The 20,242-nt window shown below is 45.3% G+C and overlaps 1 protein-coding gene across 1 annotated transcript in view; it reads right to left on the reverse strand.

Annotated features, from left to right (window-relative positions):
* Window positions 1-20,242, reverse strand: part of TLL2 (tolloid-like 2) — a 142,016-nt gene that overhangs the window by 36,170 nt on the left and 85,604 nt on the right. Inside the window, exons 6-9 of the mRNA XM_010833035.1 lie at window positions 15,983-16,161; window positions 14,962-15,067; window positions 6,354-6,478; window positions 3,646-3,761 (exon numbers count right to left, since the gene is read on the reverse strand). Of these exons, the coding sequence (XP_010831337.1) occupies window positions 3,646-3,761; window positions 6,354-6,478; window positions 14,962-15,067; window positions 15,983-16,161 (526 nt within the window). The remainder of the gene's footprint in view (window positions 1-3,645; window positions 3,762-6,353; window positions 6,479-14,961; window positions 15,068-15,982; window positions 16,162-20,242) is intronic.

Raw genomic sequence — 20,242 nt, forward strand, 5'->3', positions numbered from 1 at the left:
TCCCAGACCTAGATCAGGGGCCCCTCCCTCCTCCCTGAGGCCTTCCCTGATTGCCCAGATAAATCTGACTTTCCCTCTTTGGAGCTTTCCCCCTCTTAGAGTGATTCTAGAGCAAGTGAACTCCCCCCCCTCTCTTAGAGTGATTCTAGAGCAGGTGAATTCCCCCCTCTCTCTTAGAGTGATTCTAGAGCAGGTGTTTTTAGGGGCAGGAAGATCTGGATTTCTTTCCAGCTCTGAAATCTTGGGAAAATACTTTCCCCTTGGACCTTTAGCTTTCTCACCTGTAAAACAACATGCCCACCACTGGGTTTTTGACGGGACTGCATGAGAAACTGTATATGGTATATATAGTGCCATGCCTGGACATAACAGACACTTGATAAAGGGCGATTTAAAAAAATCAAGCCACACTGCGTGTACATGGTGTATTAAGGGCTCTTTGTAGCCTATCTTGAGAGTGCCCACAGCGCCACAGTTCAGGTCTCAGGACAAGCAGCACCATCTTCGACAAAGCCCTATAATCTCCTAGGAAGTGAAGTCAGTACCGGAAAATAACTGGCCAGCTCACCTCCTGTGCTGTGTGTGTGCGTGTGTGTGTGTGTGTGTGTGTGTGTGTGATGTTACTCTTCTTTCAACCTGCCTGTGGATTGAACTCACTTCAGAAGTTAAAATAAGTACTGGTGCTGAGCAAATGCCCCTCCTTCAATTAAATCAGACTCCCTAGAGGTGAAGAAAGGACTCTCAACTCTGTCTCTTGAAGACAGAGGTTATACCTTAGATTTCTTTCATCTCTCTCATAGTGCTGGAATTCAGGAAGGAAGGGCTCGGTAATCCTTGCTAACTGGTTGCAATATAATTCTTTAGCCTTTGCTTTGAAAAATTTCAGAACGGAAATGTTATTGCAACCTCCTCAGCAACATGTTCACAATGTAAATGAATGGATAATTATTCAGGCTAATTATTTAGGTATATTAGTGAACCACAAAGACCACAGGGGAAGAGGTTGATGCACAGGAGGCGAAACTCAAATCAATCAAGTTTGCTGATTACTAACACCTCTGGAGAAGGCTGGATGAAGCCAAAGTTGAAATAACTGGGGCTGGAATTTCAATGATATATTCTCCCTGCTCCAGTCAGCATATATATTCTCCCTGCCCCAGTCAGAATTTATAATTAGGGCTTGGTGACTCTTCTGCTGTTCACACATATCACATAGCCTCTGCCATTCAGGGCAATTCAACAATTTAGGGATTACCACATCCCTTCCTCTTCCTCCTCCTCCTCCTTCCTGCCTCCCTCCCCTGAAGCCTCCTGCAGGCACGAGGACAGCAAACCTGCTCAAGGCAGACTGGTCTGAAGTCTCTTAGGTTCAAGATGATAACCATGCTGTTATAAATGCCTAGAGCCAAAGGAAGGATGTGAGCATGTGGCTGCTGTGTGTGTGTGCATGTGAGTCTGTGTGTATGAATGCATGTTTAAATGTCTAGCCTGTCCCCTTTGTGGAATAATTTAGGATGATTAACTATCCAGGCTCTCCAAATCAAATTGCCTGGGGTCAAGTCCCAGCTCTACAACAAAGGAGTAGCCTTAGGCAAGTTCATTTCCTTACCTGCAAAATGAGTGTGGTAATAGTCACAGGAAGTGAGGATTAAATGAGACTCCACATGCTATGCAGAGAACAATGCCTAGCCCGTAGAAAGTGCTCACAGTGGTTCCGAGCCATCACTTCTCTCTAGTTATCACAATATTTTTAACTTAACATTTAAGTGGACATTTTTTTGAATTGATGAATTAGGAATATTCTGAAGAATGGCTACAGGTACCTGAAAATCTAACACCCCCCCCCCACTGCACCCCCAACTATAATTTTTTCCATTCGGCCACTCATCTATCTACACGTCCACAAATACTTATTGTGTGACTCTGTACCATGGGCTGTATTGAGTGTTGGGGGTGGACCATGTCTATGGTCAAGGAATTTAGGGTCTAGAAAGGGAAGAGCCATACAAGTCAGCAGTCAAGATACTGTGAGACAAGTCATGACAGGTATAACTGTAGGAAGCTAGACTCAAGGGGCAGAGAGGACATTTCACAGGTAGCTGCGTCTAGGTTGAGAGTGTTGCAGGAAGGAGAACCCCTTCCAGGGCCCGAAACTGGGCTCTTGTCTAACACTCGGAAATGAATTGTCCGAGGAGACACATGTGCTGACAAAGCCAGAGATTTTATTGGGCAAGGGCACCCGGGTGGAGAGCAGTAGGGTAAGGGAACCCAGGAGAACTGCTCTGCCGCGTGGCTTGCAGTCTCGGGTTTTATGGTGATGGGATTAGTTTCCGGGTGGTCTTGGCCAATCACTCTAATTCAGAGTCTTTCCTGGTGGCGCACGCATCGCTCAGCCAAAACGGATGCTAGCGAGAGGGATTCTGGGAAGTGGACGGACACGCAGTGTCTCCAGGAAAGACTCTGAATTAGAGTGATTGGTCACAGACCACCCGGAAACTAAACCCATCACCATAAAACCCGAGACTGCAAGCCACGCGGCAGAGCAGTTCTCCTGGGTTCCCTTACCCTACTGCTCTCCACCCGGGTGCCCTTGCCCAATAAAATCTCTGGCTTTGTCAGCACATGTGTCTCCTCGGACAATTCATTTCTGAGTGTTAGACAAGAGCCCAGTTTCGGGCCCTGGAAGGGGTCCTCCTTCCTGCAACAAGAGGACCTGAAGGACCTTTGGTTTTGTAGAGAGGTGTAGGGGAAAAAACCAAACTTCGAGGTGCAGAAGCCCCAGTTCCCAGTTCTATATCCTATAGTGGATAGGGGCAATTTTTTAAATGTCTGAGACCCAGATCCTTTTTCATATGAGGGAAACAAGAAGATGAACCCGGCAGAAGGGTTCAGAATACACCACCCCTGCACCAGGGCAAAAGAGACCTGCCCCGGGCTCAACTTTAGAGGGCTGTGGAATTTTCAGAACCAAAGGAATGTGCCTACCCAGGATTTTCCCAGGTCCTACACCTTAAACTGCACCCAGGACAGGAATCCAGGGTGTGCAATGATCTCTGCCTCGGATCCACCCTCCCAAAGGTGGACAACACAGACGGCCAGTCCACTTCCACTAGAAGGGGAGCCCAGCAACAGCTGTTTGCAAGGTAGGTGTGGAGAATGCTTGGGACTGTGGGCTGGGGGGTGCCCTAGTTGCTCCTAGATGGAACTGGGGCTGGGAAGAGGAGGAGGGGACAGCCATGGTTGGGGGCTAACTTTCCTTATAGTACCACTTTGATACACAGCAGTCTGAGGTGTCCAGAAATTCTAAGTTGGTCTCTTGCCTTCCAGAGCATCCTGCTGGTGTCTTTATCAAGGTAGGAGGATAGCGCCTACTTTGTTTGACCAGACGTGAGCTTGAGTTAGAACTCCAGTGGACATGTAGTACATAGGCCTCCATTTGTATGGGCGGGGGCGGGGCGGAGGGGGCGGGTGGGAAAGTCCAGAAATCATGAACGTTCAGCAAGCTTGCCCAGTAACTGGCACATAATAGGTGCTCATAACATAACATAACAGATACCATTACTACTATGAATAATAACACTAATTCCTCATGCCTCGCCCAACTCAAGAATGCAACGTCATTTCCCGAGGTGGTTTCATACCTACCTTTTCCCCTGGAGTGACTGATATCCTCCAGACACAGTGGGAGTAAGAAGGGTAGCCGTTCGGGAAACCAGGTGCAGAAAAGTTCCCCATCGTGTCCTGCAGGGTCTCCCCACATGCTGCACAAGCAAAACAGCACACGTGATTCGGGCATGTGCACACGCTTCCCGCCCATGGACAGGGCTGCTAAGCAAATTCACTGTTAACCAGCCAAAGCCCCAGGAACACCTTGCTGAAAAGCATGGCAGGCAGATTGACATTTTTCTGACCAATAAAAGCAAAAGCTAGGCCTGGGTGCCAAAAAGTAACACCCTAAGTGTTTCCCCTGAGGCTCTCAGGATTGAGCACAGCCTAGAGCTGGCTTTGAATTCAGCTCTCCAGCTGGCTGTTGGGTGGTGGGCACATGTCCCAGCTTTGCTGGGCCTCAGTTTTCTTTATCTGTGAAATGGGTGGGACCTGCTTAGAGGGTTAATGAAACCATCTGCTTTACATGAAACAGCCCAGCACAGTGCTTGACATACCATGAGTACCCCCTGCATAACAGCCATTATAATTACTGCTAATAACATCTGTGGCAGAGAGAATATGAAAGGGCAAGCATGCGGAGCAAAAAGAAAGAGAAAACAAAATACTTTGCAATGTACATCAGCTGTTAAGTGAGATCTTGTCTCTTCTTTTTCTGCTACCCACCTCTGAAAGAGCATGGAATAGTCAAGAAAAGGAAGGAAAATGACCAGCGGGACAGGAAGCTGGCTCATTCTACAGTGGGATATTCTTCCCTTGAATGTTTGAGGGTTGCCTGGAGTCTGGAACCTAGTCCTATGCATGTGAGCAGTATTTCCCGTAATCTGTTCTCAAAAGAAACAATGTCTGTAGGCATAAACTTGGAAGCTGTGGGTTTCATATCCCTTCACCTCGAGGGATTCAGAACTCAAAGACAAGAGCGCTGGTTTGCTGAGCGCCCCTCGACTCGTGGGGCCACCTCCAAAGTGTGGGACACATACTTCCTTACGCTTCTTTTCCTCCACTCAACGCGGCCTCTGCGTGGCAACCACCTTTGCTTTCAGTGAGTGCTTGAAACTACTTGAAGATGCAGTTTGGGGAGCTGCAGGAAGGGATGGCTGGAGAACGGCCCATCCTTGACCTCAGGAAATCCTGGATATCGGGGCTCCGATATCATGTTACTGAACAACTGCCAGGCATCGTGAGGATTACGCCCAGCAGTCAACACCCCCGAGGGCTCTGTGGAAATTATTTTAGAATAATCATCAACATTCTGCAGGGACAGACACATTACTGTATGGCTCCATGGTATTTACCAGCTGCTTCCAATCCTTCGGGGGGAAGTAAGAGGCATACATATATACATTATAACTAAATAAATACTGAGGCATTTCCCAGGGAATGCTATAAGATTTCTCTTTCAATGCAGCAGGGTTATATGATACACGTGTCCTATAATTCAGCCCTAACACACCCCCAGACGACTAATAGCTGGATGGACACATTTCCTAGAGTTTCATGATGGAGCAGTCCCACACGGTCCTCTGCACACAAGCTGGGGCAGCCAGAGGGCTTTCCTGGGCAGGTTCAGGACACAGATGGTCGGGAAGTGGGTTGTAGGAGGAAGCGAGTCTCCCAGAACGGTGGCCTGGGAGGGGAGCAGCGCCAGCACGGCCGTCCTACGGGGACCGAGCACGGTTGTGGCTTTATGAGTAAGTGCATCCTGCCGGCAGTGTGGTTAAAAAAAAAGTGATAGGCCAATTTTCTAAGATTGCCCCTATATCAAATATTCTGTCCTATGATCATATGCAGGTCTGGTCTAAGAGTTTGGAAAAGATAACCAGACCTTTTGGGAGTGGAATTTCCTTTTTCCTCTCCAAGCCACCAAACTGCCTTTTCTCCTATCACTGGTGAAAACGTGCCTGCTGTAAAGTAGTACTTTCCACTGAAGCTCAGCAACTTAAAGGGACTGACGTGAGTTTCTCCTAGGGTGGCAAGCGGGTGGGGGGGGCGGGAGGTGATGATGCTGAAGCCGATGAGATGGAAGCAAAGAGGGCAAACTCAAGGGGCGGGGCTTCTGAACAGGAAGAGAAACAGACATCTGCTGGGATCCAGTGTCCTGTCCAGCCTCCAAGGGCAGAATATTGGCCACTGTCCAGCACCTTGGATGGTTAGGAGAGCCCGAGATCACAGAAGTGACTTCATTTACCGCACGGAGATACCCTCTGCCTTCCAGTGTTTGGGAAGCTGGCTTCCACCCTTCCAAAAACATGCTCCCTCACTCTGCCTTTCTACAAAACCCTGGGTTATTGTTTTATTAAACCCACTCCCCTACTCCCTTAGCAAGGAGAGCACTTTCCCCCTGTGGCACGCACACCATGTTGGACCCCCATTCACTGTCGTTCCACTACGACTTCTTCCTCTTCTGACTATCAGGGCTTTGCCAGAGAGTTCCAAAGCTTCCCACAAGTTAAGTTGTGGCCTCTAAGAGCCACCATCTGCTTCATTGCCTGCAACCACTCCACCGGTTGGACTTTCCGCACTGTCTACCACCTCCTAACAGCAGCACACTGGGAATGACACCTGCCCAGGGAGAGACTCTTCACATTCCCCGAGGTGTCTTCCCAGCCCCGGGGATGCTGGCAAACAGTGGTTGAGAGGTCTCTGTGGTGCTCCGGAGGCCCTGGAACCCAGTGATTTACAGTTACCTGGGCATTTGTACAGCTTCCTGGCTTGAGCTATGTCTCCCTGACTGAGCCGCACGCGCTGGCCGATGGTTGGCCTGACACCGTTGTCGTCTCGTCGGGGGAGGATGGTGTCCAAGAAAACTCCTCTACAGGAAGAAAGGAGAGAGGGAGAAAGGAGAATGAAAAGTCAAGGCTGCCAGGCTGTCCGTGTGGGGGTTTAGAGTCTTCCTGTCCTTGTCCACACCCCATGCACATTCCTACCCCCTGGCCTGCCCACCCCTGGTGGTGTGACTCACGGGGCTGCCTTGCCTGGCGCTGGCATGTTAGCATTCCATTTCCTCAGCTGCCAGCTCCCTTTCCAATGGGAAAATGACTCTGCCAAGTTTAAAAATATGCCCTAGCCCAGTGGCCCTGAGGGCTTCCTTACCGAAGTGTCCTGAGCATCTCCACATATTCCCGGACAGGTCCAGGCCCCAGGGTCCCCCAGCCCACCCCCACTGCACAGTTGCATGGAGCACCATTCAGAGATGACCGTGTGAGTGGCGCCCTCTGGAGTTGTGCAACAGGCAGCTCCCAATGTGGACAGGTCTTGGAGAGGCTCCAGAGAGAGCTTGGGAACCAGTACAGTGAGAGGTTCTCAGGGAGGGGCTGGTCAGCAAGAGCTGGTTGACGGGTTGGTGAAAGAAGGCGTTCAGGGTTTGGGGGCCTTGCTGGCAGGAGGGATAATCAGATGGAAAATGGGTTGAATACAGAGGACAGGAGGTAGTCAAGAGAGCTCTGGCCTAGAGACCTCTGTCTAAGGCCTGACTGCCACCTGGTGAGCTCAGACTAGTCCCTTCCCTCTCTGAGCCTCAGTTCGCCCTTCTGGATGGTGAGAGGTTGGTTTAGATGGTCGTGGCAGCCTCTTTGAACTTAACCATCTCGCTCTGCTCCAGTGGGAATGAAATCAAGAGGAGCAAAGCAGACAAAAGCCCACTAGGCTGCCTGGCTGACACTGGCTCTCTCCACATCTCCCAGTCATGGGCGTGGTTAACCCCTTGCCTGACCCTCCCACTCTGCTTCCAGACCCTGATCAGGGACCTCTCCTGGAGGGCAGGGCCTTCTCCAGTTACCACCCTGTTCCTTTCCATCCCTTCTTAACCAAAAATCTGGAAAGAATCATCACCATACTAAGTCCGGCTGCCTACTGCTCCTTTAGTCCTCAATCCAATTGTGGTCTGACTACCCCAGCAATGGTCACCAGTCACCAGCCAGTGACCAAACAAGTTGGGTGAACCCTTGTCAATGCTCAGCAGCTCTCTCTGCGGCATGGTCACCTTTGCCGGGCCCTCCCCTCTTGGACTCTCCTCTCCCTGGTTCCCCAGACACAGCTCTCTCAAGTTAGGATCTATTTCTCCTGCCTCCTGGAAATGCTATTTCTAGAATTCTGCCCTCTCCTTCTTCTCTCCTCTCTACTGCTCCGCTCCACCTGCTCTCTGGGTTTTAACCAACACCTATAGTGTTAGTCGCTCAGTCATGTCTGACTTTTTGCAACTCCATGGATTGTAGTCCACCAGTCTCTGTCCATGGAATTTTCCAGGCAAGAATACTGGAGTGGGTTGCCATTTCTTTTTTCCAGGGGATCTTCCCGACCCAGGGATCGAACGCAGGTCTCTCACAACACAGGCAGATTCTTTACTGTCTAAGCCACCAGGGAACACCTATAGGCTGACAGCTAATTCTCTGATTCCAGCTCTAGAACCATCTGCTAAGAGACATGTCTAGTGACCCCTCCACTGCACTGTCCTATGGAGTTCTTAAATCCAATTCATTCAAAACCTAATGCACTCCATTTTTCTGCTCTTTCCATGAACCTGAGACTGAATTTGAAGGTGCCCTTGGCTTTGTCTTCTCCTTTTCACTCCCTTGTTGAAACCAGGAACCAGGGCCTGTCTGTAGCACCCTTTATCCATCCCTTGAATCTATGCCGTCCTCCTCATTCCAGACTACTGCCTTAGCTATCAGCATTCCCTTCCTCAACTTTTTCCAGTAGTCACCCCACTGTAGGCTCAGCCACTCTTCTCTCCCCACCCAGTGCAGCAATGTGATCATCCTGAATATAAGGGCATGCATGTGCCCGCTCCGCTTGGAGGCCTTCACCCACTTCCAACCATCAGCTGAAGCTCCAGACCCAGGGCTCACTGGCTTCAGCCTTCCTCTCCTGACTCTTCCACCTTTACCATAAACAACTTCATCCTCCTTCTTGCCCCAAACATGCCCTTAAGCAAGCTGTCCTCTGCCAAGGCTGCCCACCACCCATCTTCTTGACCACTACCAAACTCTTGTTCATATCTTCAAAACTCTGTCAGATGGCTTTCCCTTTTAGAAGTTCTGTCCCTCCCATCCTGAGTGAGTCGTTCCCTCCTCTGGGCCTTTCTTGTCTAATTTGATATGATTCTTCTTATCAAACTGTATTATCTTTTGGGATTGATGATAATTATCTTCTGTGCTAAACAGTAAGTTCCTCCAGCAGAGAGACCAGGTCCTTCATCTCTGTCCTCAGGGGAAATATAGCAGAGCAGACCTCAACAAAGGCTTCTTGAATTAAATCCCACAGCCAAGACAGGACACTGGCATCAAAAGGTTTTGCAAAACAGCTATTTAGACTCAAAAGGGAAGGCAAAAAATGCTTGTTACCTAGTTATTAGCTGCTCTCTCCTTTCTCTTCTCTCTCACTTTCAAATGTTTCCTTTTCCCTAAGGTCAGCATTACTTTTGAAAATATTTATTAGCCCCTGTTTCTTCCTTTTTGTTTTTGTGTATACTTCCTTTTTTTTCTAAATCAGATTTCAAGCTCCCTTTCTTTTCACTGTGAACCAGATTGTCTGCCGATGTCTGTTTCACGAGCGCTTGCCCCAACATTTCACCACCTGGCCTGTCTCTCACTATTGCTTCGTCTCTGGGTCCTTTAGAGACACTTTTGTGGAATCCCTGGTCTCCCTCACTGACCTCGCCGGTTTCACCAACAGTGAAACCACAAAGGCTGACTACATAAAATTCTAAATCCAATCACCTATGAATCTAAAAGTGGGTGCTTCTGCTCCAATATAAAACGTTTTCACTTGTAGTTGTTGTCTTGATTCCCCTGGAGAAAGACATTTTGCTGCACAAAATGCAGGGCTCTGTATAATCTCTTGGCAACTCAGACTAACTGACACTGTGGAAACTCACACGGTGCAGGCGACTCGGCCAGCAGCCTGCTGTGAGGGCAGTGTGCGCTCACACACGCTGTCCATTCATGGGAACTGCCTACGTGCCAGGACCTGGCTGAACCCTTTAAACGCACCATCTCATTTAATCATCGTAACACCCGAAGAAGCAGGTGCTGTTGTTATGCGGGGTCCTCTCTACAGGTGAGAATACCAACCTGCAGAGCCTCAGAGACTCACCCGAGTATAAAGCTAGTGATGGGGAGCCAACCCTGGACCCGAACGCAGGCAGGCCTGGACACCCCTCCTGACATCGTCCTCTCTCCAGCCAGTGTTTCCCACCACCCAAGAAACAGATCTTAAAGTGCGTTAGATGCCCGATAAAGTTAGGAAGTGTGGAGACTTCAAAAACCAAAGCAGCAGGAACAACCACGGCTCACAGTCAGATGGCTCTGCAGGCTGAGGGCCCCTTCCCACCTCCCCCCAAGAACATCCTGGGGCGGGCAGCACTGCGGTGGGCTCCGGAAGATGTTTACCACAAGAGACGTCCCTGTGTAAACTGCTGCAGTCACATCCCCCCTTTTATGTAGGACAACCCTTAGCATTGACACTCTGCTAAACTAAGAACAGCTTTGGCAGATGCCCTTAGGGTATAAAACTGTCAACTCAGAGTTCTCCAAACAAAGACGCTCCTGTACCAGAGAACTGTCTCCTCATCTCCTGGACTCTTGCCCACGAAAACCTCCAAAGATATCACTCCCCACAGCCTCGGTCCAACCAAGGGGAGGAGGCAAGAACTGTAATAAACTAGAGGGAATGAAGTTGGAAGCAGACAGCTCAGTTGTAAAGACACACAAAGACTGAGTTTCCCAACAGCAAGAATAGCATTTGCTCCAGAGATGAGCGAATGTTCTGTAGGCATTTTCTGCTCTTTGGCAGAATCAAAGATGATAGGCAGGCTAGATCCAGGGGACACCTGACCAAGAGTAATGACAGAGGGTTAAGAAGCAGGGGGTGGGGAATTTAACAAAAAGTAGACCAGGAAAGACCCCTAATTAAAGACTCCATTGATAAATATCCCCATTGAACAAAGTAGTTTTCTGAAAATCCATAAAGAAAATTAGCATAGAAGACACAGCAACAAAATAGATTTGCTGGGACCATTCTCAGTTCTGGGGCAGGGTGTGAAGGTAACTACGGTGGATTGTTAAAATAACAAATTGTGCCTCCTAACAGCCATATCTCTTGGCAGTGTGAAGTTGCAAGTACTCCCATTAGGAGTAGGATGTCTTTCATCATCACTTGAATCCGGGCTAGACTTGTGCCTTGCTCTGGTCAATAAAATGTGACAGAGGTAATGTCATGCACATTCTAAAGCCTGGGTCTTGGGAGTTTTAATGGTTATTTCTGTGGCAGCAATCCCAGGCAAGCCCAGCAAGGAATGAATCAGGATGACCCACACAGTGTCATAAAAAAAAATAAGCTGTTATAAACTGCCAAGTTTGGGGGTAGATGGTGCTGTGACAGGGTTTCCCAGGTGGCACTAGTGGTAAAGAACCTGTCTGCTAGTGCAGAAGAAGGAAGAGACTTGGGTTCAGTCCCTGGGTTGGGAAGAGTCCCGGAGGAGGGCATGGCAACTCACTCCAATATTCTTGCCTGAAGCCATGGACAGAGAAGCCTGGCAGGCTACGGTGCATAGGTTTGCAAAAAGTTGGACACAACTGAAGGGACTTAGCATGCACGCAAGGCACAGTGACAATAGGTAACATCATGGTAACAGGAGGGGTGGGCTTCCCTGCTGGGTTAGAAATAAGAAAAAAAAGACAGAATTTTTTTTTCTGAAAAGACAAGAAAAGAAATGTTGGTGCCAGAAGAGAAGATTTGTCTGCATTCTTGCCATGGGCTCTAGTTACAGAACTTTGCATAGTAACTGGTACATTGCAGGCATGGGGAAGGCAATTAAGCCTCTACAACCCATTAGTAGTAATCTATCTGAAATTTCCTACATAATAGAAACGTGTAGATTCTTCTTAATGAAGTGACCACGGTATCTGTATATGGGAAGAATTGTAGCGAGATGATGGACATTTATTCCCTCACCTAGTCCCCAGCACTACAGATTTCCTGTCTCCTTGGACTCATTCATTAATTTGTTCATTTGACAAATATTTATTGAACTCTGTGTGAGGCACTGTCTTGAGCGCTGGGGAGTAGAAGAGAACGAGGTGGTCTCTATCCATAAAGACCTCAGTTCAGTGAGGGAGAGAGGAATACAACAGATAAATATTTTTTTGATGTGGATTATTTTGAAAGTCTTTATTGAATTTGTTTGGATGCTGTTTCTGTTTTATGCTTTGGTTTTCTAGCCATGAGGCATGTGGGATCCTTGTTTCCCAACCAAGGATCAAATCTGCACCCTCTGTATTGGAAGGTGAAGTCTTAACCAGTGGACCACCAGGGAAGTCCCAACAAATAATAATAAATTTATATGAATAATTAATAGATAAGTTATAAAGCAATATGAAGAGTTTTGGCATCTATAAAAACAAGACCCAAGGTACAAAGACATGAAACAATGGATTGGTTCCAAATTGGGAAAGGAGAAAATCAAGGCTGTATATTGTCACCCTGCTTGTTTAACTTATATGCAGAGTACATCATGTGAAATGCTGGGCTGGATAAAGCACAAGCTGGAATCAAGATTGCCAGAATAAATATCAATAACCTCAGACATGCAGATGACACCACCCTTATGGCAGAAAGTGAAGAAGAACTAAAGAACCTCTTGATGAAAGTGAAAGAGGAGAGTGAAAAAGCTGGCTTAAAACTCAACATTCAAAAACTGAAGATCATGGCATCCAGTCCCATCATTTCATGGCAATAGATGGGGAAACAATGGAAACAGTGAGATATTTTATTTTTGGGGGGCTCCAAAATCACTGCAGATGGTGACCACAGCCATGAAATTAAAAGACACTTGCTTCTTGGAAGAAAAGCTATGACCAACCTAGACAGTGTATTAAAAGGTAGAGACATTACTTTGCCAACAAAGGTCCATCTAGTCAAAGCAATCATTTTTCCAGTAGTCATGTATGGATGTGAGAGTTGAACCATAAAGAAAGCTGAATGCCGAAGAACTGATGCTTTTGAACTGTGGTGTTGGAGAAGACTCTTGCGAGTCCCTTGGACTGCAAGAAGAACAAACCAGTCAATCTTAAAGGAAATCAACCCTGAAGATTCATGGGAAGGACTGATGCTGAAGCTTCAATACTTTGGCCACCTGATGCCAAGAGCTGACTCGTTGGAAAAGACCCTGATGCTGGGGAAGATTGAAGGCAGGAGGAGAAAGGCATACAGAGGACAAGATGGATGGATGGGATCACTGACTCAATGGACATGAGTTTGAGCAAGCTCCAGGAGATGGTGAAGGACAGGGAAGCCTAGCATGCTTCAGTCCATGGGGCCGCAAAGAGTAGGACATGACTGAGCAACTCAACAATAAGGTACAAGCTTCTCACTTGGACCAACTTGACCTTGATTCCCTGAAAAAATCAATACGTTGACTCCACTTAGCAACCCCCAGAGCTAATGAGGTGCAAGTTGGCTATTCCCTGCACCACTTCCCAACCCTGTGAGTCAGTCCCACCCCCACATCCAAGCATCCCACCTCTAACATCTGCAGAGGGGGCACTCATCCTGCCTCTCAGACCCCCAGGTTAGGTCCTTCAGTCTCCATTTCCCAATGTGGAAGAGGAAGCCTCAGATTCCCATATGGCAATGTGTGAGATCAGTGTGTCAATCCTTCACCCATTCTGGTTAATAAATTACAACATGAAATGTTAGAGCTGGAAGGGCTCAGAAAACATCTGCTCCAACTCTCTCATGAGGGAACTGAGGCCCAGGAAGGTGGAGATCTGATCCCACACAAAGCTGCCCCTAATTACTATCTATACCTCCTTCAACAGCAAGGTGCATGGGTGAACGAGGGCTAGAATTGAGCCTTCGACTCTCAGGTCAGTGGTCTCTTCATTACATCATATTGCCTTTTGTATCTTCTCATAAAGAGCCAGAAGAAGAGTAAAGAGAACTGGGTAGGTCACTCCCATCCCAGGTGTTCCAAGATGCTGACAAACTCCACCCATTAAAGCACTGGAGAGCTCCTGCCTGGGTGCAGGATGCCGATCATAACTAACTCAGTTGTGTGGCCAGAGGCCCAGTGCCCCTTGGAACTTGGGATGCTGAGATGTAGAGGATGTCACCCATGGTAGTATTACCTTATCGACAGGATAGTTTCAGAAGCTGTACCCAAGGGCCAAGCAGCCTGGGTAAACAGTGTCCTTTCCATTCCCAAGAGCTGTGTGTCTCTTGAACCAATGGTTTCCTTTGATCTTGATGGACATAGAGACTCATGAAACGAACTGTTTCTCTCTTTGCTATGACCTGCTAGGAAGCACGGGGCAGGATTTGCTGCCAACCCTAACAAAGGGTACATGACTTTGTGGCATATATTCTGAATACCAAATAGATTCCAAGCTTCAACTTAGCTGTCTACCCTTATTTTTTCCCTCTTCACGTCTCCGAGTCTCCTCACGTAATTTTTTTTTCTTGTCTATATTGGGAATCACCTTAAATCTTATTTAATGATTCAATAAATAAATAAAAAGCTGATTTTAGGCTGAAACTAGGGGGAAAAAAATGCCAAGACAGAAAAATAACTCGAGTGTAAAGATCTACAAAACTGGGATGAGCAGTGAAACACTTCTCTATACAAAATACTTACATGATAAGGGTAAAGTAATACGGTAATACAGAAGCAAGGGTAATATGCAAAATACTTAATACTGGGTCCAGCACAGCCTGAGCTCATCAAAACCAATCTTGCTGAGGCCAGCCATAAATAACTGGCCTGCCCAGGCTTGAGGACACCAGCTACCATCACGTGTGGCCAGCAGGCAGGAGACCTGGATTTTTGTTCTTATTCCAACCTCTGCTACCTGTGAGCCCCCCAACTGGCTAGAGCCCCACTTTCTCCTAAAATGAACCCCTGATTTACCACCCTCCCAACTCTGACACGGTCTAGCTTCCAATAAACCACACCTCTTCTAGGAGACCTGGTTGGATGTACTTTAGAAGAGGAAATTTTATACAGAGCCTCTAAGTTATGATTCCAGCCAACCCCTCAATAATTTCCCTTTTCCAGTTTGCTGCTGTGACATGAGGGCATGATGAAACGCCAGCTTCACTATGGGATTCAATCTTATTAGCAGGAACCTGATTAGATTATATTTCACTGCAGCCCAGAGGCCACCGTATTTCAAGGACAGACATGCCAACTGTGCTAGGAACATGCAGAGACCTGCTCTCCGCAGACCTCCTGGAATCCGACCCCCGCCTGCGGCAGGCACAGTACAACACAGATGAGGCGTAACCATAGATTCCGACCTTGAGAAGGTGTTCCGGGCGTAGTGCATGATGCTGTCAAAGTCGTACATCTCTCCCAGAGAGCTCACTTCCCCAGCTTCCATTTTTAAGAAATTATACTCCTGACCTGTGACACAACACTCTGTTAACGTCTTTGAAAACCAAGGCAGGCACCTGAAAGGAGGCAGAGGAGGGGAGAAGGAGGGCCCATAGCGAATTCCGAGAGCTCTGTCAGTCAGTCAAATGACAGGCTTGGTGGTGGTTCTTCTTGTTGTTTTTGACAGATTAGAAATTTGAAACTTAGAACAGCTCTATGTGGTCCCAACCCCACCACCCAACACCCCTCCCAAAATGCCTCTCAAAATTAAAGTAAGTTAATAGGTTAGTTATGGGAAAAAATTGCCTTTAAATCTCTAGTCTTGTTATTGAAGGAACAAAGAAAAGAAATCCAATATTTAGGTTCAATCTCAAATTCACTATTCAGACTCTTGAAAGCATTTTTAAGGCAAATATATTATTCAATCAGTGACTTTCATGTTCATTATGAATTTCTGTATAAAACTGCTTAACACGGGGAGGTATTTTTAAGAAATCTAGACACTTTATCTGCCTTGGGATAGGCAGAAATACTGTTTTTCATGTACTTGTGTCCTAATTATATTTCAGTTTCAAAAATATGTGTTGCCTACATCAGCAAAAATGAGTCTTCGAAAAGCAACTGGGAGAATTCTTTTTTTGGATGAGTAGCTTTGATGCTGCAACAGTGTTCTGGTCGATTCTGTTCCTGTTAGGAAATGGAGTTGGATTTCACTGTCCTTTACAACATGGAATCATTTTGCTTCTGCTCTAACCTGAAAGCTCTAGCAGATGACCTCCCAAGAAGGACCACGCATGGATGAAGGACAAAGTGCTGGTGACAAAGGCCTCCATACTTACAAATGAGTGTCGGTCTGCCCCTAGCAACCCCTCTCTTTCCTCCCTCCTGACCCCATGATGCTACCTGCCTGACCGCTGGCTTCTAGGCTCCATACAGACTCCTTACCTGGCTGGATGTTTTCTCTGATGATGGTTACATGCTGGTCTCTGTCTGGCCGGGTGTGTTCATGCCAGAACCCAACCACATGGCCCAGCTCGTGGGCCACAATGCCAAACTTGTCACAGTTTTTTCCAATGGATATGGCCTGTGGGCCTCCACCTCGGCGCCCAACATAGGAACAACAGCTGGACAATTGCAGAAATACCCAGGTCAGCAGATCAGGGAATGAAGCTTGAAAACAATCTCATTGTCCAACTTCCCTCCCAAGGCAGGAATTCCCTCCAAAAATGGCTCTTGACCTTTTTGGTGGCCTGGAGAATCCTTAGAAAGATACAGCCTCTCCTCCAGGAAAAAAGTACATACCTTCCCCCACCCTTTTACCCCTAAGTCTCTGATGACAAGGAAGAGACAAAGGAAGGAGCCCCTGAGTTTCTGTAAAGCATGAGTCTTTTTGCTATTATCAGAGGAGCCTTAGAGATGATTTCCCTTCTGGGCACAATTATTTTTTAAAATATATATTCATTGTTCCTAATATAGAAAGCTGTAAAAAGTAAATTAAAATGGCCCATAATCCCACCACTCAGATAACTTCTATAAAATGTTTTAAAAATACATGCCCATGTCACAAAAGATTTAAGTACAGTATTAAGGTTCCAAAGATAACTATTGTTGACAGCTTCTTGAATTCTAGTCCAAAAAATGTAATACATCTGTATATACACATATAATTTTAATTACAAAATACATCATGTACATTGTCCTTCATCTTGCCTGTTTTCCTCCTTAATTCATAGATATTTTCATAACAGTAAATGTTAACCTAATTTTTTTCAAAGCGACATAGTATTAAAATTTATTTAATCAGTCTCTTACTAACACACATTTAGACTGACTTCAGTTTTTTCTATTGAACCGAAGCCTCAGGAAAGAGGGAGACAAACAACAAAATACAAAACAAAGAAACCATTGAGGTCTTACTTGCTTTTGGTAGGGTAAATTCCAAGCAATGGAATAAATGGATAAAAGGATATGTGCATTTGATATTTTGATAGATACTATCAAATTGCAATCCCAAAATGTTGTGTCTTTTTATATGTCCATTAATAGTATGTTAAATAGCCCTATTTCCCCACAACCGGGCCAGCCCCGGTTTTGCCAAACTACTTTTGCCGATTTGATAGATGAAAAGTGGTATTTCACTGAAGTTGGATAGTTTTCCATGTTTTATGTGATATTTATATTTTTTCTTTTCAACTATGAGATCACATGTCCCCCCAGTTGGGGAGCGGGGAGGGTTGTCCATCTTTTTATTACTGATTTGGTAAGAACCAGTCCATTCTGAAGGAGATCAGCCCTGGGATTTCTTTGGAAGGAATGATGCTAAAGCTGAAACTCCAGTACTTTGGCCACCTCATGCGAAGAGTTGACTCATTGGAAAAGACTCTGATGTTGGGAGGGATTGGGGGCAGGAGGAAAAGGGGACGACAGAGGATGAGATGGCTGGATGGCATCACCAACTCGATGGATGTGAGTTTGAATGAACTCCGGGAGTTGGTGATGGACAGGGAGGCCTGGCGTGCTGTGATTCATGGGGTCGCAAAGAGTCGGACATGACTGAGCGACTGAACTGAACTGAACTGAACTGAAGAACCTTTTGAAAATTAGGGGATTAAATCTTTGACTATTAAATGCATTACAAATGTTTTTCTCCCTTTGTTATTTCTGTTTTAGCCGTATAAAGGTTTAAAATTTTAATGCGATGTCTTTATTTTCTTATGTGTTATTTAGAAAGGCCATCTACACTGCAAGATTATAATTAATATGCAATCTTGCTTCTTTCTAGTACATTTCACATTTTTCTTTTTTTTTTTTTCTTTTAAAAATCCTTACATCTTTGGACTTCCCTGGTGGCTCAGTAGTAAAGAATCAGGAGCCATGGATTCAGTCCCTGGTCTGGGAAGATCCCACATGCCGTGGAGCAACTAAGCCTGTGCGCCACAACTATTGAGCTTGTGCTGTAGAGAGTAAGAGCTGTGGCTACTGAGCCTATGTGCCTAGAGCCAGTGCTCGGCAACCAGAGGAGCCACTGCAACGAGGAGCCTGTGCACCGCAACTAGAGAGCAGCCCCTGCTTGCTGCAACCAAGAAAAGGCTGCACAGCAATGGAGACCCAGCAAAGCCAAAAACAAATACATAAGTAAAATGTTTAAAATGCCTACATCTTTGATCTGGCCAAAATCATTTTTGGTATGTGAAGTGTGGTAGTATCCCAGCTTTATTTTCTTTAAAATGAGCTACTGAATTATTCCAATATTCACATATCCCTGACTAATCCATCTTTCTCTCATTTAAAATGCTACCTAAATTAGTGTATAAACATATTCATTTTAAGCTCTTTCGTTCCATATATCTATTTTTTTCTTGAGTTCCAAATGGTTTTAATTATTATCTTCATTTGGGGCATTTTTAAAATAATTGTATTTATCTATCTTTGGCTCTGCTGGGTCTACGTTGCTGCACGGGCTTCTTTCTAACTGTGGTATGTGGGCTTCTCATTGTGGTAGCTTCTCTTGTGGTTCCCAGGCTCTAGAGCACAGCTCAATAGTTGTACACTGGCTTAGCTGCTCTGTGGCATGTGGGGTCTTGTCAGGGATCGAACCCATGTCTCCTGCATTGGCAGACAGATTCTTTACCACTGAGCCACCAGGGAAGCCCTTCATTTGCATTTTGATATCACATATGTTGGGACAGAATATCAGACCTCTTCTCCTCCCCTACCTCTGTCCCTATCACTGCTGTTTGTTCTGTTATTTCTACATGAAAAACTCTAATATCATTTGTTCAAGCTCTTAAAATATATGTACATACACACCCACAAATACATATATGAAGTTGCTGTTTAAATCAGAATGGCATGAATTTATAGGTTATTTTAGGAAGTCCTGACATCTTTACTATGTTGGGCATTTCCATACGAGGAGACAGTATGTATTTCCATTTTTACTTCTTTTTTAAAAGTTTCCTTAGAATTTTGTTGTTTTCTTCCTATATGGCTGGCATATTTTTGCATTTTTGTTATGGTTTATTCTTAGATATATTATCTACTATGTTTCTACTAAAGTTGTGATGTCCCCCATTATGAAAGTATTACTTTATCAAATTATTTCATTAAGGCAAAAGTTATTTCCTGTTGATTAATTTTGTAGTCAGTTACCTTAATAGAGTCTCCTTTTGTTTCTGACAGTTTTCCTATTGATTTTCTGGGTTTTTTCACCACGTGTCACATTAACTTGAAACAATACTTGTTCTTGCCAATATTCATTGTGTTTGTCTTTCTTGTGTCAAATTACATTAGCTAGTATTTCCAGAAAAAAAAAATGAAATAACTATGGTGATCATAAATATCTTTTGTTACTGATTCTAATAGAAATGCTTCTAGAATTATTATTGATAAACATGATGTGGGCTTTGAGGATATATATATATATATATATATATATATTTGATTTGTGTGTGTTATGTTAATGTGTATATGTGTGTGTGTTAAGTCAAAGATCTATCATGAAGGTATTGAAATGTGCAGATGTCTTTTTAGCATCTATTGAGACACGAATATGGCTTCTCTCCTCTGAGCTATCAATATGTTGAATCATGCAGATAGATTTCTTAATGTTGAACTACTCCTGTATTCCTTAGATAAACCTTTTTGGCAGGCCACTCTTCTATTCTTTTACTGCTGTGTTCTATGTGCCAACATTTTAGTTAGGGTTTTGCATGGCTTTTCATAAGTTAGATGAGTTTATAATTTTCTCTTTTTTAGTGCCATCTTTTTCATTTTGAGGTAGCAACACCGTGATAGTTTGTTAAAAGTAAATTGGAAGAATGTGTTTTTCTATGCTCTAAAAAACTTAAATAGTACCAGAATAATCTGTTTCTTGAAGTTTTGAAAGAATTCATCTGTGAAACTCTAGGTTGGTGGTATGGAGGAGAAAGTTTTTCCATCAATTTTCCAGTTTCTTTCAAAGTTACTGGTCTGTGCCAGTCCTTTATATCTACCTTGAAGTCAATCACATCATCCAGGTTTCAACACTTCTTTCCCGAAGAGTTTATACAGCTCTTTTTTATGATGCTGCTGACTCTGTGGTTACGTCTCCCTTTTGCATGCCTGATTTTGTATGTTTCTGCAGTCACCTTTTTGTCTTAGACTAACAAGTAATTAGTTTATCTATAATTTATTGTTTGTTTATTCAAAGAAGTCACTCTCCAA

Source organism: Bison bison, unplaced genomic scaffold, assembly GCF_000754665.1.
Source record: "Bison bison bison isolate TAMUID 2011002044 unplaced genomic scaffold, Bison_UMD1.0 scf7180017862979, whole genome shotgun sequence".
In the NCBI taxonomy this organism is placed as follows: domain Eukaryota; kingdom Metazoa; phylum Chordata; class Mammalia; order Artiodactyla; family Bovidae; genus Bison; species Bison bison.